Source organism: Chrysemys picta, chromosome 17, assembly GCF_011386835.1.
Source record: "Chrysemys picta bellii isolate R12L10 chromosome 17, ASM1138683v2, whole genome shotgun sequence".
NCBI lineage: Eukaryota > Metazoa > Chordata > Testudines > Emydidae > Chrysemys > Chrysemys picta.
Genome location: NC_088807.1, coordinates 1,607,524 through 1,632,792, shown reverse-complemented (window position 1 = coordinate 1,632,792; position 25,269 = coordinate 1,607,524). Strand labels below are relative to the sequence as shown.

The window sequence follows — 25,269 nt, the reverse complement described above, 5'->3', positions numbered from 1 at the left end:
ATGGGGATGGATGGATGGCTGATGGGTGTGAATGGGGGTAGATAGATGGCTCTGTATGGGGATGGATGGATGATGGGTGTGAATGGGGATGGATGGATGGCTGATGGGTGTGAATGGGGGTAGATAGATGGCTCTGTATGGGGATGGATGGATGATGGGTGTGAATGGGGAAGGATGGATGGCTGATGGGTGTGAATGGGGACGGGTGGATGGATAATGGGTTTGAATGGGGAAGGATGGATGGATGATGAGTGTGAATGGGGATGGATGGATGGCTGATGGGTGTGAATGGGGAAGGATGGATGGCTGATGGGTGTGAATGGGGATGGATGGATGGATGATGGGTGTGAATGGGGAAGGATGGATGGCTGATGGGTGTGAATGGGGACGGGTGGATGGATAATGGGTTTGAATGGGGAAGGATGGATGGATGATGAGTGTGAATGGGGATGGATGGATGGATGATGGGTGTGAATGGGGAAGGATGGATGGCTGATGGGTGTGAATGGGGATGGATGGATGGCTGATGGGTGTGAATGGGGAAGGATGGATGGCTGATGGGTGTGAATGGGGATGGATGGATGGCTGATGGGTGTGAATGGGGATGGATGGATGGCTGATGGGTGTGAATGGGGGTAGATAGATGGCTCTGTATGGGGATGGATGGATGATGGGTGTGAATGGGGAAGGATGGATGGCTGATGGGTGTGAATGGGGACGGGTGGATGGATAATGGGTTTGAATGGGGAAGGATGGATGGATGATGAGTGTGAATGGGGATGGATGGATGGCTGATGGGTGTGAATGGGGAAGGATGGATGGGTGATGGGTGTGAATGGGGATGGATGGATGGATGATGGGTGTGAATGGGGATGGATGGATGGCTGATGGGTGTGAATGGGGGTAGATAGATGGCTCTGTATGGGGATGGATGGATGATGGGTGTGAATGGGGATGGATGGATGGCTGATGGGTGTGAATGGGGGTAGATAGATGGCTCTGTATGGGGATGGATGGATGACGGGTGTGAATGGGGAAGGATGGATGGCTGATGGGTGTGAATGGGGACGGGTGGATGGATAATGGGTTTGAATGGGGAAGGATGGATGGATGATGAGTGTGAATGGGGATGGATGGATGGCTGATGGGTGTGAATGGGGAAGGATGGATGGCTGATGGGTGTGAATGGGGATGGATGGATGGATGATGGGTGTGAATGGGGAAGGATGGATGGCTGATGGGTGTGAATGGGGATGGATGGATGGCTGATGGGTGTGAATGGGGGTAGATAGATGGCTCTGTATGGGGATGGATGGATGATGGGTTTGAATGGGGAAGGATGGATGGCTGATGGGTGTGAATGGGGAAGGATGGATGGATGATGGGTGTGAATGGGGATGGATGATGGGTGTGAATGGGGAAGGATGGATGGCTGATGGGTGTGAATGGGGACGGGTGGATGGATGATGGGTGTGAATGGGGATGGATGGATGGCTGATGGGTGTGAATGGGGAAGGATGGATGGCTGATGGGTGTGAATGGGGGTAGATAGATGGCTCTGTATGGGGATGGATGGATGATGGGTGTGAATGGGGATGGATGGATGGATGATGGGTGTGAATGGGGGTAGATAGATGGCTCTGTATGGGGATGGATGGATGGCTGATGGGTGTGAATGGGGAAGGATGGATGGATGATGGGTGTGAATGGGGAAGGATGGATGGCTGATGGGTGTGAATGGGGATGGATGGATGGCTGATGGGTGTGAATGGGGACGGGTGGATGGATGATGGATTTGAATGGGGCTGGAAGGATAGAACGGATGGAGGGATTCTGAGTTGTGATCAGATACGTTTACCGCTCAGCTTTGGGGCTCCTGAGCGCACTGCTGGTCTGGGTTTGGATTCGATGCCATCAAATCCCCCACATCGCTCTGGCCAGCCATCCCCTGCGTGGAGGCGATGCCCCCGCTCTCTCCCTCGCCCTGTACCACCCTGGTGCGCACGTCTCTGCAGGTGAGTGTGGCGTACGGGCCGGCATTCCTGGTGTCCGTCGGCTCCAAGCAGGTGGCGCCGTCCAGCTGCGGCGAGGTCACTGCGGCGCAATCCACGGCGGGGCTGAGTGCGCCGGCAGGGGGACTTCCCGCCAGCTGGCAAGGGCCACGCAGGGCTCAGTACAACTCCAGCCAGTGCAGATCCCGGGGCCAGCACCTCAGCAAGTGTAGATCAGCCTCGCTCCATTGGGACGGTGCCGATAGCCACCCGCCGAGGGTCTGCCTCATCGACTGCCGTGGAGCCAGGCACACCAGCTTGGGGGTCTGGCCCCACTCACGCCTATGGAGCTATGGCTGATTGACACCAGCTAGGGGGTCTGGCTCCACTGACCCCAGCGGCGCTATGGCTGATCCAGTTACCGAAGCCAGACCCACAGGGGTCTATTGACCCTGCCGTGGGCAAAGAGACCCGAGTGCGGGCGACGCTCTATGGGCTTTGCTCATAGTCATTCCTCATGATATTATTTCTAGTGATCGTTAATTGATAACTCTCTCGTCATTGCCCACTGTTGTTAGCAAAGCTTTACGTTAATTTATTCCTAATTATAACATGCTACTATTAATTGCTGATTCGTTACATTATTGGCATTCATGGTCAATAAATAACAGTTGCTACTAATTGCTAACTATTAATAACTGGGTCTCTTAAGTGCAAATTACTAATTAATAGTTGTTAATTGCTAATAATTAATTATTGATTTTAACAATCCATAATTATTCATTTCCCATGTGCTTAATTAGTAGGGTATGTATTTATTAATTGTGAATACATGGTATTTGCTAATCATTTATTGATTTTCAACTATCAGTAATTACTCATGTCTCACATGCCTACAATGTGCTTTATTTGTAATTAGCATTAATTGTTAATGAATACTTGCTAATTGCAGCTCGCTATTTGCTAGCCATTGTAGTTCATTTTCGTCAGTCGTTACGCTTACTCACAGCTGACATCCCGGAGCGGGCCCAGCTGTGCCTTGCTCGCTAAGTACAACGTGGAGCTGAAGTTTAGTGTAACGGTGCCATAGCGCTTGCTTGGCCCCAGGCACTCACTCCTGATGATTATTACGTCTACACCGAGTTACTCCCCATCTCCGCTCCACTGCCTCTCCACCAGGTTCTGCACCTCACCTCCAAGGAGTTTAAACCCCAGATAAATTTAACCCCAAGTGTTTTCTGGATGAAAACCGCACCTTCAAAGAGAACAGGGCCTTCGCGCCATTTTCTGCAGGTAGGATGCAGACTAGGGTTACCATATTTTGAGCCTCCAAAAGGAGGACACTCCACGGGGCCACACCCCCCCCCAGCCCCACCCACGCCCCCGCCCCAACTCCGCCCCTTCCCCAAACTCCCCACCCCAACTCTGCCCCCTCCCCTGCTTCCCGCAAACATTTGATTCGCGGGAAGCCTGAAGCAGGTAAGGGGGGGGTTGAGGGGAGGAGGCTCGGCCCAGTCTGGCCCCCCCGGCGTCTCCAGCCTGGGTCGGCTCGGGCCCTGGGGTGCCGGCCCGGGGCCCGGCCCCTGGCCGAGCACCCCCGGCCCGCCCAGCACTGCCGGTCCCCGGCCCGGCCCCCTGGCCGAGCACCCCCGGCCCGCCCAGCACTGCTGGTCCCCGGCCCGGCCCCCGGCACCGCCGGCCCAGCCCCTGAGCCCCCGGCCCGGCATCGCCGGCCCCCGGCCCAGCACCGCCGGCCCCGCATGTCCCGATTTTCCCGGACATGTCCGGCTTTTTGGGATTTCCCCCTGGACGGGGATTTGGAGCCCAAAAAGCCGGACATGTCCGGGAAAATCCGGACGTATGGTAACCCTAATGCAGACCCCATCCAAGATAGGGCCCCATCGTGCTGGGCACTGCCCAGACCCCAACCAAGATCAGGCCCCGTCACGCCGGGCGCTGCCCAGACCCCAACCAAGATCAGGCCCTGTCACGCCGGGTGCTGCCCAGACCCCGACCGAGATCAGGGCCCTGTCGCGCCGGGCGCTGCCCAGACCCCAACCAAGATCAGGGCCTCGTCGGGCCGGGCGCTGCCCAGACCCCGGCCGAGATCAGGGCCCCATTGGGCCGGGCGCTGCCCAGACCCCGGCCGAGATCAGGGCCCCATTGGGCCGGGCGCTGCCCAGACACCAGTCGAGATCAGGGCCCCGTCGGGCTGGGCGCTGCCCAGACCCCGGCCGAAATCAGGGCCCCGTCACGTCGGGCGCTGCCCAGACCCCAGCCGAGATCAGGGCCCCGTCGCGCCGGGCGCTGCCCAGACCCCAGCCGAGATCAGGGCCCCGTCGCGCCGGGCGCTGCCCAGACCCCAGCCGAGATCAGGGCCCCTTTACCAGTGAAGGAGCCTTACACAGTGATATTCTGAACCTCTATTTTTTAACAATTACCAAACCAGAAGGCACCCGCCGCACGTACACTGCTGACCACTCTCAATAGGGCAGACGAACTTTTCCCGGTGGCCAGTGTGACGAAGTGGGACTGTTCTTAATGTTTCCTAGAGTTACCATACGTCCGGTTTTTCCCGGACATGTCCGGCTTTTCGGCAATCAAACCCCCGTCCGGGGGGAATTGCCAAAAAGCCGAACATGTCTGGGAAAATGCCGGCCAGGCACTTCCCCTCCCGTGGCTGCTCTGCTCCTCCCTTGACTCTTCGGCTCTGTTTAAGAGCCGAGCTGCCCGAGCGCTATGGGCTTCAGGCAGCCCCCTTGCCTCCGGACCCCAGCCGCCGGCCGGGCACTTCCCCTCCCGGGCTCCGGCTGCGCTGGGGAAGCGCCGGCCGGGGGCGCAGGGTCTGGGGGCTGCCTGGCAAACCGTGAAGCCGGTAGCGCTCGTGGGAGGGAGGAGGGGGTGGAGTCAGGGCGGGGTTGGGGCGGAGAAGGGGCGGGGCTGGGGGTGGGGAAATGGGCGGGGCCAGGGCCCCGTGGAGGGTCCTCTTTTTTTATTTGTTAAATATGGTAACCCTAATGTTTCCTCTGAATACTGTGTGGGTGCCTCAGTTTCCCCTATGCATTTCTTAAGTCTCTAGGTGGTGGGGAAAGGCCAGTGCGCATAAATCACTGACACTCTGTCTCCCTGGCAACAAATGGCCAGGGCCCCTTCGCCCCCTGCAAGGTAATAGCTAAAGGTGAACAAAGAGATCAGGTGACCTCCTGGCCCAGGAAAGAGACAAAGCCGGGAGAAGGAGGGGCTGGAGGGGGTTTCAGAGTTGGAGCTACCTGGGGACTAGGAGTGAGGGCAGACGTGGGTGTCTGGCTCTCTGAACCCCAGAATGGACCCGGCCGAGGGGTCCCGTTCGCCGCTGTACCTACAAGCTCTGTTTTAGACCATGTTCCTGTCATCTAATAAATCTCTGTGTTACTGGCTGGCTGAGAGTCACGTCTGACTGCGAAGTGGGGGTGCAGGACCCTCTGGCTTCCCCAGGACCCCGCCGGGGCGGACTCGCTGTGGGAAGCGCACAGAGGGGCATATGCTGAATGCTCCCAGGTCAGACCCAGGAGGTGAAGCCGTGTGAGCTTCTTGCCCTGAAGACCGTCTGCTCCGAGGGAGAGGAGGCTCCCCAGAGTCCTGACTGGCTTTGTGGGGAGCAGTTCCAAAGCATCGCCCGGGGACTCCGGGACAGCCAGTCACGATTACATCGTCTGGGGACTCCAGCTTCTGCACGGTGTCATTGGTAGGGGGATGAGGTCTGGCAGCTCTGAGCGTGGGCTGGGTCCTGGAGCTGGCTCCAAAGAATTTCCTTTTGGGCCCCAGTTTAAATTGTTAAACGTGAGTCCTGCTTCGCTAGACCTTTGCCAAGCGTTTTACTAAAATGTTCCAAACTAATTCTGTGTCCAATCCTAACAGATGGCAAAACAACCTTCACCCAATCCCAGCCCACCCCCTTAGTGGATCTAAACCTCCCGAGACGAGACAGGACCAAGCTCCCAAAATGAGTTACACAACAGATAGAAACAATCACAGAACCAGCCAGAAACCATGCAAAGAAACTGAAGGACCATAAAGACAAAACAAGACAGATTTCACAACCACAACGGTTCCTTGCCAGACAGATGCGCTCACCCAAAGTTTTCTGTAAACATCTTAAGCTCGATGTCTTTATCTGGTAGAGGTGGACACTGCGAGGACAGGGGCCTTCTCCTCGGCCCCAGATTACACTGGGTTGATGCAATTTAGATGGGATGTGAGGACGTGACTTTCTGCTGCTCGCCTCACGTGGGAAAAGACTTCAGGCCCTACATTATGGCCGTGTTACAGAGGGGGAAACTGAGGAAGCAGGCAGTGACGTGCCCAAGGTGACGCAGCAGGTCACGGGCTGAGCTGAGGATAGAACCCAGGAGTCCTGGTTCCTAGCCCCAAGCTGTAAATACTAGACCCAGAACCCAGGAATCCCAACTCCCACTCTAACTACTAGACAATTCTCCCTTTCATAGATAGAACCCAGGAGTCCTGACTCTCAGCTTCCCTCCCCCCCTCCCTAACCACTAGACCCCACTCCCCTCCCCGGGGATAGAACCCAGGAGTCCTGGCTCCCAGCTTACCTCCCCCTCCCCCCTTGCTCTAACACACTAGATTCTGCTGCCCTCCCAGAGCCGGGGATGGAACCCAGGAGTCCTGGTTTCCAGCCCTCCTCCCCCCCCCCCCGCCCCACTAACCACTAGACCCCACTCCCCTCCCCGAGCCGGGTATAGAACCCAGGAGTCCTGACACCCAGGCCAGGCTGGGTCGACTGAAGCACAGCGTACACAAGACTACGACTGAAATCTGTTTTACACGGCGTGGCTGGGGGAGGCCAGAAAACCCCTTCAGAGGTGAATCTGAGACGTAACAATCCCAACAGGCCGAGGGTAGCTGTGGGGATCCCCTGCCAGCGTTTAGGGTTGCCAGGCACCTGGTTTTTGACTGGAACGCCTGGTCGAAAAGGGATCCTGGCAGCTCCGGTCAGCACCGCTGATCGGGCCATTAAAAGTCTGGTCAGCAGCGCAGTGGGGCTAAGACAGGCTTCCTACCTGCCCTGGCTCCGCGCTGCTGCCGGAAGTGGCCGGCATGTCCAGCTCCTAGGTGTAGGGGTGGCCAAGGGACTCTGCACGTGCCCCCGCCCCGAGCGCCAGCTCCGCAGCTCCCATTGGCCAGGAACCGCGGCCAATGGGAGCTGCAGGGGCAGCGCTTCCGGCTGGGAGAAGCGCGCAGAGCCGCCTGGCCGCCCCATGCCTAGGAGCCGGACATGCCGGCCACTTCTGGGAGCCACCTGAAGTAAGCGCCGACCGCACCCCGAACCTGCTCCTGCACCCCAACCCCCTGCCGCAGCCCAGAGCCCCCTCCCACACGCCAAACCCCTCACTTCTGTCCCCACCCCAGAGCCTGCCCCCCCCGCCAGAGCCCGCACCCCTTCTGCAACCCAATCCCCCCAGCCCAGTGAAAAGGAGCGAGTGAGCGGGTGGGGGAGAGCGAGCAACGGCGTGAGGGGGGAGGGAGTGAACAGGGGGCGGGGCCTGAGAGAAGGGGCGGGGCAGGAGTGTTTGGTGTTTTGCAATCGGCGAGTTGGCAACCCTTCCACCGTCAGCGCTGACGGAGGCAGAGCTGGTAGCGCTGCGGCACCTTCCCGAAATTGCTGACGTCGGGGGCCAGGCTGAGCTGCTCGGGGGCGACGGGCGAGCGGAGGGCGAAGCGCTGCAGGACCGTGGTGAAGAAGAGGAAGAGCTCCATGCGGGCCAGGCCCTCGCCCAGGCACGCCCGCTTCCCTGGGCAATAACCCGTCGTTAGCACTGACCGGCCGGGCCCGGCAATCACGGGACAATCTATGCGGCTGGGGCTGCAGCCGGTCAGTCCTGGCTCTTACCAGGGGGTTTCCCCATAATCCCTCCCGCCTGGGCGGGAGCCAAGTGCCACCGGGGCTGGTAACCTGCCCACTTTGCAGTGTGAATGGCTAGGGCCATCCAGCGCCCGTCTTCCTCCAGCACCTGCCCCGCCACGTGCGCCGGAGACAGGCCAGTTCTCCCACCGTTCACAGGACACAATCCGCGCGGCTCCGCTCCCCGCAGCGTTAACCCAGGGGAGCTGCCCCCCAGGGGTTCTAGCAACACACACGGGTCGGCCGGGCACCAGCGCGGACACAGGTGCCCATCAGCCAGGCACACTGAATGACAGACTCTGCGGGGGGGAGCCACAGATCAGCCCAGGGCCAGGTGCTGCCAGCCGGTGAGTCCTTATCACAAAGACAATCACAGAGCTCGTTAAGGCTAACGGGCTGTGCTGAGTGCGAGAAGCAATCACTCCTCTCTTCTGGAGGAAGGGCAGCTATAAACCATGGAGCTCCAAAGTGCATCGCAGGGTCAGCGCTAACCCCTCACCCCTCGTCTACAGTGACTGGCACGGCGATTGCAGAATAGCTCCCCACGGGATAGCTCACTCAGGTCCGTTTCCCTGGGTTGACAAGCTCTGCAAGGGCAGCTGGGAACGGACCTCTGGGAGGAAGCAGAGAGAGAGAGCGAGCTTTTTGGGCACAGAGCCCGCCGGAGGGCAGATGGGGGAATTTCTGAGCCAGGAACCTGCCTCCCGTTGTTTGTTTCTCCAGCGTGCACGGAAACAGGACTTTGTGGGTGTTCTCTGTCCATTGACAACAGACCTGGCTTCGATTTCTCCTCCCCGTGGAAACCAGCCGGGGGTTGGCTAAACAGCCTAGTAACATGAAGGCTGTGGGGAGCGGTGGGGGGAGAATCTGATCGCTCTGTATAAATCCATCAGGGGGTTACACCCAGGGACGGGGAAGGCCAGAAACAAATGGGAATGAACAGGACAGGAATCAACAACAGAGGCCAGAAATGAGAAGAACAAGCCGGGAGAACTGGAAGTCCTGGCACAGTCAGGGAACTATGATGCCATTGGAATAACAGAGACTTGGTGGGATAACTCACATGACTGGAGTACTGTCATGGATGGATATAAACTGTTCAGGAAGGACAGGCAGGGCAGAAAAGGTGGGGGAGTTGCGTTGTATGTAAGAGAGGAGTATGACTGCTCAGAGCTCCGGTATGAAACTGCAGAAAAACCTGAGAGTCTCTGGATAAAGTTGAGAAGTGTGAGCAACAAGGGGGATGTCGTGGTCCGAGTCTGCTATAGACCACCAGACCAGGGGGATGAGGTGGACGAGGCTTTCTTCTGGCAACTAGCAGAAGTTACTAGATCACAGGCCCTGGTTCTCATGGGAGACTTTAATCACCCTGATATCTGCTGGGAGAGCAATACAGTGGTGCACAGACAATCCAGGAAGTTTTGGGAAAGTGTAGGGCACAATTTCCTGGTGCAAGTGCTGGAGGAACCAACTAGGGGCAGAGCTTTTCTTGACCTGCTGCTCACAAACAAGGAAGAATTAGTAGGGGAAGCAAAAGTGGATGGGAACCTGGGAGGCAGTGACCATGAGATGGTCGAGTTCAGGATCCTGACCCAAGGAAGAAAGGAGAGCAGCAGAATATGGACCCTGGACTTCAGAAAAGCAGACTTTCCCTCAGGGAACAGATGGGCAGGATCCCCTGGGAGAATAACATGAAGGGCAAAGGGGTCCAGGAGAGCTGGCTGTATTTTAAAGAATCCTTATTGAGGTTGCAGGAACAAACCATCCCGATGTGTAGAAAGAACAGTAAATATGGCAGGCGACCAGCTTGGCTAAACAGTGAAATCCTTGCTGATCTTAAACGCAGAAAAGAAGCTTACAAGAAGTGGAAGATTGGACAAATGACCAGGGAGGAGTATAAAAATATTGCTCAGGCGTGCAGGAGTGAAATCAGGAAGGCCAAATCACACTTGGAGTTGCAGTTAGCAAGAGATGTTAAGAGTAACAAGAAGGGTTTCTTCAGGTATGTTAGCAAGAAGAAGAAAGTCAAGGAAAGTGTGGGCCCCTTACTGAATGAGGGAGGCAACCTAGTGACCGAGGATGTGGAAAAAGCTAATGTACTCAATGCTTTTTTTGCCTCTGTCTTCACGCACAAGGTCAGCTCCCAGATTGCTGCACTGGGCAGTACAGCATGGGGAGAAGGTGACCAGCCCTCTGTGGAGAAAGAAGTGGTTCGGGACTATTTAGAAAAACTGGACGTGCACAACTCCATGGGGCGGGATGCGCTGCATCCGAGGGTGCTAAAGGAGTTGGTGGGTGAGATTGCAGAGCCATTGGCCATTATTTTTGAAAACTCATGGCGATCGGGGGAGGTCCCGGATGACTGGAAAAAGGCTAATGTAGTGCCCATCTTTAAAAAAGGGAAGAAGGAGGATCCGGGGAACTACAGGCCAGTCAGCCTCACCTCAGTCCCTGGAAAAATCATGGAGCAGGTCCTCAGGGAATCAATTCTGAAACACTTAGAGGAGAGGAAAGTGTTCAGGTACAGTCAGCATGGATTCACCAAGGGGAAGTCGTGCCTGACTAACCTAATTGCCTTCTATGATGAGATAACTGGCTCTGTGGATGAGGGGAAAGCAGTGGATGTGTTATTCCTTGACTTTAGCAAAGCTTTTGATACGGTCTCCCACAGTATTCTTGCCGCCAAGTTAAAGAAGTATGGGCTGGATGAATGGACTGTAAGGTGGATAGAAAGCTGGCTAGATCGTCTGGCTCAACGGGTAGTGATCAACGGCTCCATGTCTAGTTGGCAGCCGGTTTCAAGCGGAGTGCCCCAAGGGTCGGTCCTGGGGCCGGTTTTGTTTAATATGTTTATTAATGATCTGGAGGATGGTGTGGACTGCACTCTCAGCAAGTTTGCAGATGACACTAAACTGGGAGGAGTGGTAGATACACTAGAGGGTAGGGATCGGATACAGAGGGACCTAGACAAATTAGAGGATTGGGCCAAAAGAAACCTGATGAGGTTCAACCAGGACAAGTGCAGAGTCCTGCAGTTAGGACAAAAGAATCCCATGCACTGCTACAGACTAGGGACCGAATGGCTAGGTAGCAGTTCTGCAGAAAAGGACCTAGGGGTCACAGTGGACGAGAAGCTGGATATGAGTCAACAGTGTGCCCTTGTTGCCAAGAAGGCTAACGGCATTTTGGGCTGTATAAGTAGGGGCATTGCCAGCAGATCGAGGGACGTGATCGTTCCCCTTTATTCGACATTGGTGAGGCCTCATCTGGAGTACTGTGCCCAGTTTTGGGCCCCACACTACAAGAAGGATGTGGAAAAATTGGAAAGAGTCCAGCGGAGGGCAACAAAAATGATTAGGGGGCTGGAGCACATGACTTATGAGGAGAGGCTGAGGGAACTGGGATTGTTCAGTCTGCAGAAGAGAAGAATGAGGGGGGGATTTCATAGCAGCCTTCAACTACCTGAAGGGGGGTTCCAAAGAGGATGGAGCTCGGCTGTTCTCAGTGGTGGCAGATGACAGAACAAGGAGCAATGGTCTCAAGTTGCGGTGGGGGAGGTCCAGTTGGATATCAGGAAAAACTATTTCACTAGGAGGGTGGTGAAACACTGGAATGCGTTACCTAGTGTTGGGGTTACTATGCCTGCCTGAGCCAAAGTTCTTCCATGTTTAAACTCTGATCGACCTCAACAGCCAAGGACAGGAATTGGAATGTGTAAACAGCTAGTTAACAATTACGACCTTGCTCATTTCAGGTACCAAACGATAATGATGAGGTTTGCATGTTTCTAGCTGAGGAAGGGGAAATAAACTAAGGGTAAACAGGACCAAATAACTGTTTAGAGAGAAGTTACTAACAAACTAGATTTATAGCCCTAGAATGATTTAGTTGCTTAAATGTATAAACATGCCTTCGGTAGAAAGGGGTGGGGGGGGGTGGTAGAGAGGGGGGGGGGGGCTTAGTTGTAAAATGTATAAAGAAGAGAGAAACTGTTTTTGCTGGTGTGCTCGATTTGAGACGTGCCTGTCTCCTTGCACCACTTTGAGATCTCAAATAAACTTTGATTGTTTCTCCACCCCGGTATGTTTATTGGCGTGAAGCACTCCGGGCACCGAACCTCACTGTTGCTGTCCTCGGGCCCCTGTGCCGGCAACAGTCGGGAGGTGATGGAATCTCCATCCTTGGAGGTTTTTAAGGCCCGGCTTGACATAGCCCTGGCTGGGATGATTTAGTTGGGGTTGGTCCTGCTGTGAGCAGGGGGTTGGACTAGATACCTCCTGAGGTCCCTTCCAACCCGGATAGTCTATGAGTCTATGATAAGAAAGTTTCTAGCCCCAGAGGCGGGAGCCTCGTGGTTCCCCTCTGGCCCTACATTCCCACGGGGCTCTGGGGAGCTACATTAGGCGAGAAGCAGCCAGTAGAAAGAGCAAAAACTGAACACGGCCGCGCTGGAATTTTCACAAGCCCCTAAATAACCTGAGAGCAACAGCCCCATCCTTAGCCCCCCCGCCCCACTTCCGATCATTTCCCCACCGCCGTGGCCTCCGGGCTTCCCAAGCAGGAAGGGGCGGGAAAGCCCTAGCCCCGTTTTACAGCCGGGCAAACGGAGGAGCCGGGCCGGTTTTAGCAGAGCAGGGACAGAGCCCGGCGCTCCTCGATGACCAGGCGCCTAGAACTACCCACCTGCGGAGAAGGGCAGGAAGGCGTTCTGTTTCTTGAAGCAGCCGTTCTCAGTTAGAAACCTCTCGGGGGCGAAAGCTTCGGGGGTTTTATGTTCTTCTAGGTCAAAATGCACCGTGCTCAGCAGGGGGTAGACGTACGTCCCCTGGGAAAGCAGCGGAAAACCAGAATGAGCCGCTGGGACTCTGCCGGAGGGAGTGCTTTCTGATCAGAGCTCCCCCGGGGCAATCCGGAGTCACCAGGGAATGCAATGGGGGGCCAGGCCGGATCCCGATCTCAGCTCCCCCGGGGGTCAATCCGGAATCACCCAGGGAATGCAATGGGGGACCAGGCCAGATCCCGATCTCAGCTCCCCCGGGGGTCAATCCGGAATCACCAGGGAATGCAACGGGGGGCCAGGCCGGATCCCGATCCCGATCTCAGCTCCCCAGGGGCAATCCGGAGTCACCCAGGGAATGCAACGGGGGGCCAGGCCGGATCCCGATCTCAGCTCCCCCGGGGCAATCCGGAGTCACCCAGGGAATGCAACGGGGGGCCAGGCCGGATCCCGATCTCAGCTCCCCCGGGGCAATCCGGAATCACCCAGGGAATGCAATGGGGGGCCAGGCCGGATCCCGATCTCAGCTCCCCCGGGGTCAATCCGGAGTCACCCAGGGAATGCAACGGGGGGCCAGGCCGGATCACGATCTCAGCTCCCCCGGGGTCAATCCGGAATCACCCAGGGAATGCAACGGGGGGCCAGGCCGGATCCCGATCCCGATCTCAGCTCCCCCGGGGCAATCCGGAATCACCCAGGGAATGCAACGGGGGGCCAGGCCGGATCCCGATCCCGATCCCGATCTCAGCTCCCCCGGGGTCAATCCGGAGTCACCCAGGGAATGCAACGGGGGGCCAGGCCAGATCCCGATCTCAGCTCCCCCGGGGCAATCCGGAATCACCCAGGGAATGCAACGGGGGGCCAGGCCGGATCCCAATCCCGATCCCGATCTCAGCTCCCCCGGGGTCAATCCGGAGTCACCCAGGGAATGCAATGGGGGGCCAGGCCGGATCCCGATCTCAGCTCCCCCGGGGCAATCCGCAATCACCCAGGGAATGCAATGGGGGGCCAGGCTGGATCCCGATCTCAGCTCCCCCAGGGTCAATCCGGAATCACCCAGGGAATGCAATGGGGGGCCAGGCCGGATCCCGATCTGAGCTCCCCCGGGGTCAATCCGGAATCACCCAGGGAATGCAATGGGGGGGCCAGGCCGGATCCCGATCTCAGCTCCCCCGGGGGTCAATCCGGAATCACCCAGGCAATGCAATGGGGGGCCAGGCCGGATCCCGATCTCAGCTCCCCCGGGGGTCAATCTGGAATCACCCAGGGAATGCAATGGGGGGCCAGGCCGGATCCCGATCTCAGCTCCCCCAGGGTAGGGTTACCATACGTCCGGATTTTCCCGGACATGTCCGGCTTTTGGGGGCTCAAATCCCCGTCCGGGGGGAAATCCCCAAAAGCCGGGCATGTCCGGGAAAATCGGGAGGTCAGCGGGGCCCGCGGGAAGCCGGTCAGCCGGGAGCCGGGCCAGCCGGGCCGGCGGGGAGCCGGGCCAGCCGGGCCGGCGGGGAGCCGGGCCGGCGGGGAGCCGGGTCAGCCGGGCCGGCGGGGAGCCGGGTCAGCCGGGCCCGCGGGGAGCCGGGCCCGCGGGGAGCCGGGTCAGCCGGGCCCGCGGGGAGCCGGGCCGGCGGGGAGCCGGGTCAGCCGGGCCCGCGGGGAGCCGGGTCAGCCGGGCCCGCGGGGAGCCGGGCCGGCGGGGAGCCGGGCCGGCGGGGAGCCGGGTCAGTCGGGCCCGCGGGGAGCCGGGCCGGCGGGGAGCCGGGTCAGTCGGGCCCGCGGGGAGCCGGGCCGGCGGGGAGCCGGGTCAGCCGGGCCCGCGGGGAGCCGGGCCGGCGGGGAGCCGGGTCAGCCGGGCCCGCGGGGAGCCGGGCCGGCGGGGAGCCGGGTCAGCCGGGCCCGCGGGGAGCCGGGCCGGCGGGGAGCCGGGTCAGCCGGGCCGGCGGGGAACCGGGTCGGCGGGGAGCCGGGTCAGCCGGGCCTGCGGGCAGCCGGGGGGTGCGCCGGGCCGCCGGGGGCCAGCAGTGCTGGGCGGGCCGGGGGTGGTCGGCCGGGGCTGGCACCCCAGGGCCCGAGCCGACCCAGGCTGGAAACGCCGGGGGGCCAGCCTGGGCCACGCCTCGCCTCCTCCCCCCACACCCCCCTTACCTGCTTCAGGCTTCCCGCGAATCAAATATTCGCAGGAAGCAGGGGAGGGGGCGGAGACTTTGGGGAGGGGGAGGGGTTGGGCGGGGCTGGGGGGCGGGGCCGTGGGCCGTGGAGTGTCCTCCATTTGGAGGCACAAAATATGGTAACCCTACCCCAGGGTCAATCCGCAATCACCCAGGGAATGCAATGGGGGGCCAGGCCGGATCCCGATCTCAGCTCCCCCGGGGGTCAATCCGGAATCACCCAGGGAATGCAATGGGGGGCCAGGCCGGATCCCGATCTCAGCTCCCCCGGGGTCAATCCGGAATCACCCAGGGAGTGCAACGGGGGGCCAGGCCGGATCCCGATCTCAGCTCCCCCAGGGTCAATCCGGAATCACCCAGGGAATGCAATGGGGGGCCAGGCCAGATCCTGATCTCAGCTCCCCCGGGGTCAATCCGGAATCACCCCCAATTGCAGCAGGGCCCGGGCTAAATTCGGATCGCAGCTCCCCCCGGGCAATCGCTGCTTTAGGCGTGCCCAGCCCCTCTCCCGGGCGGCCTCACCTCGGGGATGAGGTACCCCCGGAAGCGGGTGTCTCTGGTCACGGTGTGCGGGAGACTCATTGGCAGGATGTCGCTGAAGCGCTGGATCTCATGCAGCGTGGCATCCGTGTATGGCATCCTGCCCCGGTCCTCCACGGTGGGCGCTCGCTCCCGCCCAATCACCGCGTCAATTTCCTGATGGATTTTCTCTTGCGGGGGCGGGAGAGAGGGGAATTAGCAGCCGCACAGCGGGGGCAAAGGTCCACGCTGGGCGGGGCCGTTACTGGACTATAACGCAGGCACTAGCCACGGTCTCGGGGTGGCCCGGCCCTTGGCAGGGAGCTGCCCGCTGGGCATTTGTGGCCTTAAGGGGTCAATTCCTCACCTCAGCCTCATTCCGCTGAAGTCAGTGGAGCTGCAGCTGGGCTCTCTGGGGGGTTTGCCCCAAGGGGAACGGGGAAATCTCGACTATGCCGGGGAAATGTTTCCTGCCGTTCTTAGGGCCGCTTCTCCGCCTTACCTTGGACCTGCGGGTGTTTCAGCAGGATCAGGAAGCCGTAGCGCAGGGTGGTGCTGACAGTCTCGGTCCCGGCGAAGAATAAATTGAAGGTGGACATGACTAGGTTCTCCATGGAAAACTCGGTAGATGGATTCTGCTTCTCCTGGAGAAAGGTAGAAACATCACCATCCCGCCTAGCTCCTATCCAGCATTTCCCCTCCAGGGCTGGACCAAGGCGGTTGGTACCATTATTCAGACGGGCAAATGGACGCACAGACGGGGAGGTGCCGTTCCCAAAGTTACCCAAGGAGTGGCAGACTGTGTCCCAGTCCTGGGCTCTAACCACTAGGCCATGTGGCCTCCTTAAAGGGTCCTGCTAGCAAAGGTCCCTCCTTTTGGATACAACATTCTCAGTGGCTGCAGTTATTGGTCCATCCTACTGATTTAACACCCTGGTAGAGCATGTGTCCTGTAGGATGACAACCTACTACTGCTGCCAGCAAACAGGATTACTCCTGAAGCTCACGGAGTTGAGAGCTGAGTTGAAGGTTTGAAGTCAAAACCCTGCTGCCAAAAAAATGGGAAAGGGTTTGTTTTTTTCCTCATTAAAAGAAAAAGTTTCAAGGAAAGCAGGCGTTTCCCACAGAAAGATCCGTGGTGTTGGAAACTGAATTTATTGCTAGAATAGAAAATTCCAATGACCCTAGTAAACTCTTCGAGTAGCTACTCAAGCAAAGCAACATTTTTCGGATGAAATGTTCCCCCCAAAATGCAGATGGGGGGTCAACCGAAACACGCAGCGAATTCACGTTGAATTTGCCCAATTGTTTCAGCCAATAAAAAATTCTGAAAAAAACATTTTCAAAACAAAGCGTTTTGATCTTTTCCGTCAACAACGGCTTTTCATTTGTTCTAACGGTCAAAAGTCTGAAGGGAATCAGTCCGCGCGACCCATCATTCAAGTCTCAAATTGTTTTCCGTTGGCCAACAAATTCTCATTTGCGGTCAGCCAGAAATGAATTTTGTTCTTGTTTTTGGGGGGGAGTGGGGGGGTTGGCCTAGTCGGTAATCGGCCAGTCAAGCCAGCAGGTTTAACTCTGCTCCCCACATGGCTGGCGAAGGAGGGGCACAGTTTATAGTCACTTTAAAGAGCCGAGCTGAGCTCTGAGGCGAGGCCCCGTCGTTAATTACCTGCTCCATTTTAGCCAAGAAGCAGTCGATGAAGTTCTGGGGGGCGTTGAGGTCCAGGGTCGCCTGCTGCAGTTTGATTCTCTCTGAAATAAAGCTGATTATCTCCTGGGAGCATTTGCTTCCCACGTGGTGAGGCCCAGGAATCTTCTCCAGGATGCCAGGGAAGGCATTGTACAGCTGGAAGGCAGGAAATCCGGCTGTTTAATCAGATCAGATTTCACTAGGGGGTCACGTCCCTCACTAGTGACTGCTCCGCATTGAGGGTAACAACCTACTATTTCTGCTGCTTCCCAGTGCCATCCCTTTCCCTGCAGTGGTGGGGCCTGTGCTCTGGGACTTAAGTTTGGGGGTTCTGGTCCTGCTGCTGCCCCATAGGGGAGGCTGTGTTTCGTTAGCTCTTTTAGGCATTGGATTATTAGAGAACCACCTAGATCCATTTACGTTGTCTAAGGTGTGACTTTGCCCTGATTTTGTTTAATAATAATTGGATCCTCTTCAATTTGTGCCGCACCCTCCACCTCACCTGTCTTCACGAATTTGATCTGAAATACACGGTAAAAATCCAGCCATCTCTGGGGTGGAGCCTGCAGCTTCGCTCTTCCAGCATTGAAATGCAACCGCTTCTGAGGCGGGGGGCAGCAGCTGTTTATAACAGGGCCCCCCACACAGTGCTGTGATGCAGCTACCTCCGAGGTTAGGGAAAACGGGGATTACTTGCCCAGCACTAAAATGCAGCCACCTCTGGGGTGGAACACGGCAGCAACAGTTTAGGACAGGAAGGGAGGATGGGGAATTTTTGTACGGGGCGGAAGGGGATTGTAACTAGCCAGAGCTCTGGGTTGACGCTCATTTCTGATCACTGGACGGTTCAGTTCTGGAAGCCCGGGGGAAATTGCCATGGACGGGGATCAGGGTCCCTGCCGGCCATACCTGGGCCAAGGATAAACCTGCGAAACGGAACCGCTTGAATATGAGCTTGTTCAGGGTGATGAATTTCTCGTCCTCGTAGTCAAAGCGGTTCCCGAAGACAATGGAGCAGATGATGTTGGAGATGGCCTGGCTCAGGTTAAAGATGGGGTCAAAGGGTGCCCCTAGTGGAAAGGAAGGACAGAGCAATGGGACCGGGCCAATGCTCTCCGCATATTTCAGGGGAACAGAGAGAGACAAACGACCCAGACCTTGTGTTTTCCAGAGCTCCTCCACCAGACACTGCGCCTCCTCCTGGATCCGCTCCTCGATGGATCGCTTCCCCATGCCGAAGTTCCTCAGCGTGGTGAGGGAGAACCGGCGCAGCTGCCGCCACCGCTCCCCGTTGGCAAAAACCACCCCTGGCAAGCGGACAATGGAGAAGCTTAGCGCTTTTCGGGAGGTGGATGGGAAATCGGGCTGTTCACACACACACACACACACACACACACACACAGAACATCACATGTGCAGAGAGAAAATTGGGCTATTCACACACACACAAAATTCCGCTTTTGTCAAAAATGTCGAGGTTTTGGCAGAAAGCCAAAATCCCATCCGCTTCGATTCTTCGTGCCACCTGGTGCCTCATGGGAGATGTAGTGCAGGGAGGGAGCCCGGCCCAAGAGCGCATGAGACGCCCATACTACATCTCCCAAGATGCACCTCGGTCTTGGTGCGGGGGAGGTGGCACCTCATGGCAGTTGCGTCGCCATGGTGCATCCTGGGAGATGTAGTCCATCTCTGTTTTCTGCAGAAAACAGACACTTTTCATAAAACATTTTAATAAAAAAAAACCCGTTTGCCATGAAATCACAATTTCAACAGGGAATTTTTGACCAGCCCCACGCTTTTCATTGGGTTACAGTCACGAACCGCGAACGAGATCTTCTTCCCTCAACGCACAGGCAGCTCATTGCCAGGTGATGTTGTAAAGGCCAAAAGTACAAGGGGGTTCAACAAAGAACTGGATCAGTTCCTGGAGGACGGGCCCACCGAGGGCTATTAGCCACAATGGTCAGGACACAGCCCAGGCTCCTGGTGCCCCTCGCCTCCGACTGCCGGAAGCTGGGGCTGAATGACGGGGGATGGCTCACACGATGTTCATTCCCTCTGGGGCAGCTGGCTCCAGCCACTGTCGGAAGACAGGACACGGGGCTGGACGGACTATGGGTTTGCTCCAGCGTGGCCGTTCTTAGGATCCCGCAGCTGGAAGTTGAAGCTAGACAAACAGACTAGAAATAAGGTGTAAATTTTTAACAGTGACGGTAATTAACCGGGGGCGGGGGAGGGACTTCTCCATACCTGGAGGTTCTTCAATCAAGCCTGGCTGTTTTTTCTAACCGCTTGGCTCTAGCTCAAACAGGGATTCAATCCGGCAGGTCTCCGGGCCGGAGCGAGGCAGGAGATCACAGCAGATGATCCCGCCGTCCCGTCTGGCCTGGGACTCTAGGACCGCACACCCCAGCAGACGGGCCGGCGCGGAGCCGATACACAGTGTCTATGGCGAGGGCAGGCCCTCTGGGTCTGTTCTGTGCTTATACAGCGCCCAGGACCCCACCTAGGGCCGCATGAGCGGGGAGATAAAGCGACTTGCCCGCGTCAAGCGGCCGAGAGGGGAACAGATCCCAGGTCACCAGGATCCTGCCCGCTACACCTCCCTGCTGCCCTCACCCTGCACATGGGACGCTGGTGGAGACGCCGGGCGGGGACCCAGGTGCAGAGCGCTCACCGTGCTCATTGAAATCCTTAGAGAACGCCGGGATCTGCCCGCGCCCGCTGAACTCCTCGGCCTGGTCCACCAGGGCCTCTTTCACCGCCTGGTAGCCACACAGCACCACCACCCGCCGGGAGCCGAGGTGCACCGTGAACACCGGGCCGTACTTTTCCCGCAGCTGCGCAGACGGGGATGGAGGCAAGGGGCTGAGTTTCTGAGCATCCGTAAGCGTGAGGGGCTTGCCCGTGTTCGCTTCATCGCCTGTCCCGCTGGACCGGCGCGTGGAACTATGGCTAAACCTCCATACGCTAGAGATACATGGGCCCACCCACTCATCTCTCCTGCTGGCCATCCCTCCTCCATCCATTCCCCCACGCACACCTCCATCCATCCCTCCCTCCCTCCATCCATCCCACCACGAACCCATCCATCCACACACCCCTCCCTCCATCCATCCCCACACACACCCATCCCTCCACACACCCCTCCATCCATCCCTCCCTCCCTCCATCCATCCCACCACGAACCCATCCATCCACACACCCCTCCGTCCATCCATCCTCCCACGCACCCATCCATCCCTCCTTCCCTCCATCCCACCACACACCCATCCCTCCACACAGCCCTCCATCCATCCATTCCCCCACGCACACCTCCATCCATCCCTCCCTTCCTCCCTCCATCCCACCATGAACCCATCCATCCACACACCCCTCCGTCCATCCATCCTCCCACGCACTCATCCATCCCTCCTTCCCTCCATCCCACCACAAACCCATCCCTCCACACAGCCCTCCATCCATCCATCCCCCCACGCACCCACCCATCCATCCCTCCTCCATCCATTCCCCCACGCACACCTCCATCCATCCCTCCCTCCCTTCATCCATCCCACCACGAACCCATCCATCCACACACCCCTCCGTCCATCCATCCTCCCACGCACTCATCCATCCCTCCCTCCCTCCATCCCACCACACACCCATCCCTCCACACACCCCTCCATCCATCCATCCCCCCACGCACCCATCCATCCCTCCCTCCCTCCATCCCACCACACACCCATCCCTCCACACACCCCTCCATCCATCCATCCCCCCACGCACCCATCCATCCCTCCTTCCCTCCATCCCACCACACACCCATCCCTCCACACAGCCCTCCATCCATCCATCCCCCCACGCACACCTCCATCCATCCCTCCCTTCCTCCCTCCATCCCACTATGCACCCATCCATCCACACACCCCTCCGTCCATCCATCCTCCCATGCACTCATCCATCCCTCCCTCCCTCCATCCCCCCACGCACCCATCCCTCCACACACACCTCCATCCATCCCTCCCTTCCTCCCTCCATCCCACTATGCACCCATCCATCCACACACCCCTCCATCCATCCATCCTCCCATGCACTCATCCATCCCTCCCTCCCTCCATCCCCCCACGCACCCATCCCTCCACACACACCTCCATCCATCCCTCCCTTCCTCCCTCCATCCCACTATGCACCCATCCATCCACACACCCCTCCATCCATCCATCCTCCCATGCACTCATCCATCCCTCCCTCCCTCCATCCCCCCACGCACCCATCCCTCCACACACACCTCCATCCATCCATCCCCCCACGCACCCATCCATCCCTCCCTCCCTTCATCCATCCCACCACGAACCCATCCATCCACACACCCCTCCGTCCATCCATCCTCCCACGCACTCATCCATCCCTCCCTCCCTCCATCCCACCACACACCCATCCCTCCACACACCCCTCCATCCATCCATCCCCCCACGCACCCATCCATCCCTCCCTCCCTCCATCCCACCACACACCCATCCCTCCACACACCCCTCCATCCATCCGTCCCTCCCTCCATCCATCCCACCACACACCCATCCCTCCACACACCCCTCCATCCATCCATCCCCCCACGCACCCATCCATCCCTCCCTCCATCCATCCCACCACGAACCCATCCATCCACACACCCCTCCGTCCATCCATCCCCCCACGCACCCATCCATCCCTCCCTCCCTCCATCCCACCATGCACCCATCCATCCACACACCCCTCCGTCCATCCATCCTCCCATGCACTCATCCATCCCACCACACACCCATCCCTCCACATAGCCCTCCATCCATCCATCCCCCCACGCACCCATCCATCCCTCCCTCCCTCCATCCATCCTCCCACGCACTCATCCATCCCTCCCTCCCTCCATCCCCCCACGCACCCATCCATCCACACACCCCTCCGTCCATCCATCCTCCCACGCACTCATCCATCCCTCCTTCCCTCCATCCCACCACACACCCATCCCTCCACACAGCCCTCCATCCATCCATCCCCCCACGCACCCATCCATCCATCCCTCCCTCCATCCATCCCCACACACACCCATCCCTCCACACACCTCTCCATCCATCCATCCCTCCCTCCATCCATCCCCCCACGCACCCACCCATCCATCCCTCCCTCCATCCATCCCCACACACACCCATCCCTCCACACACCCCTCCATCCATTCGTCCCTCCCTCCATCAATTCCCCCACGCACCCATCCATCCATCCCTCCTCCATCCATTCCCCCACGCACACCTCCATCCATCCCTCCCTCCCTCCATCCATCCCACCACAAACCCATCCATCCCTCCTTCCCTCCATCCCACCACACACCCATCCCTCCACACACTCCTCCATCCATCCATCCCCCCACGCACCCATCCATCCATCCCTCCCTCCATCCATCCCCCCACACACCCATCCCTCCACACACCCCTCCATCCATTCGTCCCTCCCTCCATCCATCCCACCACACACCCATCCCTCCACACACTCCTCCATCCATCCCCACACACACCCATCCCTCCACACACCCCTCCATCCATCCATCCCTCGCTCCATCCATCCCACCACACACCCATCCCTCCACACACCCCTCCATCCATCCATCCCTCCCTCCATCCATCCCACCACACACCCCTCCATCCATTCGTCCCTCCCTCCATCCATCCCACCACACACCCATCCCTCCACACACCCCTCCATCCATCCCTCCATCCATCCCACCACACACCCATCCCTCCACACACCCCTCCATCCATCCATCCCTCCCTCCATCCATCCCACCACACACCCATCCCTCCACACACCCCTCCATCCATCCATCCCTCCCTCCATCCATCCCACCACACACCCCTCCATCCATTCGTCCCTCCCTCCATCCATCCCACCACACACCCATCCCTCCACACACTCCTCCATCCATCCATCCCCCCACGCACCCATCCATCCATCCCTCCCTCCATCCATCCCACCACACACCCATCCCTCCACACACCTCTCCATCCATCCATCCCCCCACGCACCCATCCATCCCTCCCTCCCTCCATCCATTCATCCCCCCATGCACCCCTCCATCCATCCATCCGTCCCTCTATCCATCCCCCCACGCACACCTACATCCATCCATCCGTCCCTCCATCCCCCCACGCACCCCTCCATCCATCCATCCATCCATCCATCCCTCCATCCATCCACGCACACCTACATCCATCCATCCCTCCCTCCATCCATCCCCCCCCCACACCCATCCCTCCACACACACCTCCATCCATCCCTCCCTCCCTCCCTCCATCCCCACACACACCCATCCCTCCACACACCTCTCCATCCATCCATCCCCCCACGCACCCATCCATCCCTCCCTCCCTCCATCCATTCATCCCCCCATGCACCCCTCCATCCATCCATCCATCCCTCTATCCATCCCCCCACGCACACCTACATCCATCCCTCCCTCCCTCCCTCCATTCCCCCTCCACACCCATCCATCCATCCATCCGTCCCTCTATCCCCCCACGCACACCTACATCCATCCATCTCTCCTTCCCTCCAGCCCATTCCCATAGGTATCCCCCAATGGAGCTGCGGCCAGTCGACAGCAGCTGGGGCTCGGAGCCCGGTGCCTCGGGGGAGCAGGGCTGCTCTGCCCCAGCGGGGATCAAAACTCACCTTCTCCAGGGAGTGGATAACATTGGTCCTGTCCAGCTGCAGGAAGTTCCCCAGCAGGGGCAGGGGGGCAGGGCCCGGCGGCAGCTGCCCTCGCTGGTCCCGGCTCTTCCACGCCGAGGCCAGGAGAATGCAGCAGAGGCAGAGGACGAGGAGAAGGGAGGCCGACACCAGCTCCATTGGAGATGATCCGGTGGGCAGCGGGCGTCCCCGGGCCGGGCAGCAGGGCGGCCGGGTTATAAGGCCGGTGTGCTCCAGCCCGGGGGCGGTTGTGCAAGCCTTTCTGATGCACCCGGGTAGCTCATTAATCGGCGTTAGATATTAATTGCTGGCGTCGCTACGACCCGGACCCCACCGCCAGGCCTTCTCCAGGGGAAAGTTGAGTGTCTCCCCCCTCAGCCTCTTGCGGTATGTCTAACACTGCAAAACCACCCCCAAAACACGCCGGGCAGCCAGTCTCAGCGCTCGGGCCGCGTAGCCACTGCCGCTGGAGCTGGGGCGTGGGGTCTGAGCCCCACTCCCTGAGCCGCGCTGCACCAAGGCTTTCTTTCGCAGTGTCGATGTGCCCCGGGGGGGCCCCACCCAGCCCAGGACCCGCCTGCAGGGTTCTGGCTCCTAACCCCAGGGCCCAGGTCTCGGTTAGTCCTGCTCTAGGAATGGGGAGGAAGCTGGTGCTTTAAATCCCCTTTGTGCTGTTTACCACTTGGGCCATGGAGGAAGCCATGCTCTGCCCGCGGTTGGCCCTGGAAGACAGGGAATAGCCACAGCGCCGGGTGTTCCAGGTACACCCCCGATCTCTCCCGCACACACACTGGGAGCAGGGTCCTTGTGCCAGCTCCACACTGGTCGAGGAGGCGGCTGCAGTGGGGAGCAGCTTCTCAGGGCACCTGGCATGGGGTGAGCATGGCTGAGAACTGGGGCCGCTCTCCCTCTCTGCCAGAGACCTGATACACACTCGGGATGCTGCCGTGCCCCAAGCTCCGGCCTGTTCCCATGTCTCCTGCAGTTCCACAGACCCTCCTCTCACACGCCGCTCCCCTGGGTTGGCCTCAGTTACCCACTTCATCCAGCTCCCAGATCTTTGCCCTACTCGCTCTGGATTCCAAGTGGTGCTACGATCCAGCTGGCAGGGGTGGCCGGGCTAGAACGCACGGGGTTAATATGTCACTGCACCTGATAACAGATCAATCCAAAGTCCGGTTTATTCAGTGTCTAATCACTGACCCAGGGACCAACCTCCTGGCACCTGGCGGATATCATTGATGGGGAGGTAGATTAAAAGGCTGACTACCGTAGCTGCCAGGGGAAGGCGGGCTTGGGTAAGTCAGTGGCAAAACGGTCTTAACGCTTTAGCTTCGGGTGGTTTTTCCTCTGTGATGTTAGCAAAAGCCGGAGCCGAGAACCAGTTAGCCCACGCGAGGCCCGGTGGTGAGGGTCTCAGCCAAAACCTTAAACAAAGTCACTTTCCCAGGCTAGCGGGCGAGGAGCCGTGTTATTCCCTATTGCGCGTGTTCCTGGCTTCCGAAAACCCGGCCGGGGGT

General features: G+C 58.7%; 1 protein-coding gene across 2 annotated transcripts; it reads right to left on the bottom strand.

The window, feature by feature from the left end:
* Positions 1-4,402: 4,402 nt before the first annotated feature.
* Positions 4,403-25,226, bottom strand: LOC101938181 (cytochrome P450 2G1-like). Of its 2 annotated transcripts, none has more exons than XM_008177925.4 (9): positions 23,732-25,226; positions 19,728-19,890; positions 18,208-18,357; positions 17,960-18,120; positions 17,030-17,206; positions 15,860-16,001; positions 15,361-15,548; positions 12,577-12,718; positions 4,403-7,783 (listed from the first exon to the last, which is right to left on the bottom strand). In XM_008177925.4, the coding sequence occupies exons 1-9, from the start codon at positions 23,906-23,908 to the stop codon at positions 7,602-7,604; spliced, it is 1,482 nt and encodes a 493-aa protein (XP_008176147.2). In that variant the 5' UTR covers positions 23,909-25,226; the 3' UTR covers positions 4,403-7,601. The 2 variants fall into 2 exon arrangements, with proteins under 2 accessions (XP_008176147.2, XP_065427724.1); XM_065571652.1 differs by lacking the exon at positions 4,403-7,783 and adding an exon at positions 7,799-8,506.
* Positions 25,227-25,269: the final 43 nt, after the last annotated feature.

Bases quoted from the DNA above. Each gene is read 5' to 3' on its own strand.
- LOC101938181 (XM_008177925.4), bottom strand. From the start codon at position 23,908: ATGGAGCTGGTGTCGGCCTCCCTTCTCCTCGTCCTCTGCCTCTGCTGC. The intron at 19,891-23,731 runs GTGAGTTTTGAT...CCGTCTGCGCAG, and splicing joins TTATCCACTCCCTGGAGAAG to CTGCGGGAAAAGTACGGCCC. The intron at 17,207-17,959 runs GTATGGCCGGCA...CCTGCCTTCCAG, and splicing joins CAGGTTTATCCTTGGCCCAG to CTGTACAATGCCTTCCCTGG.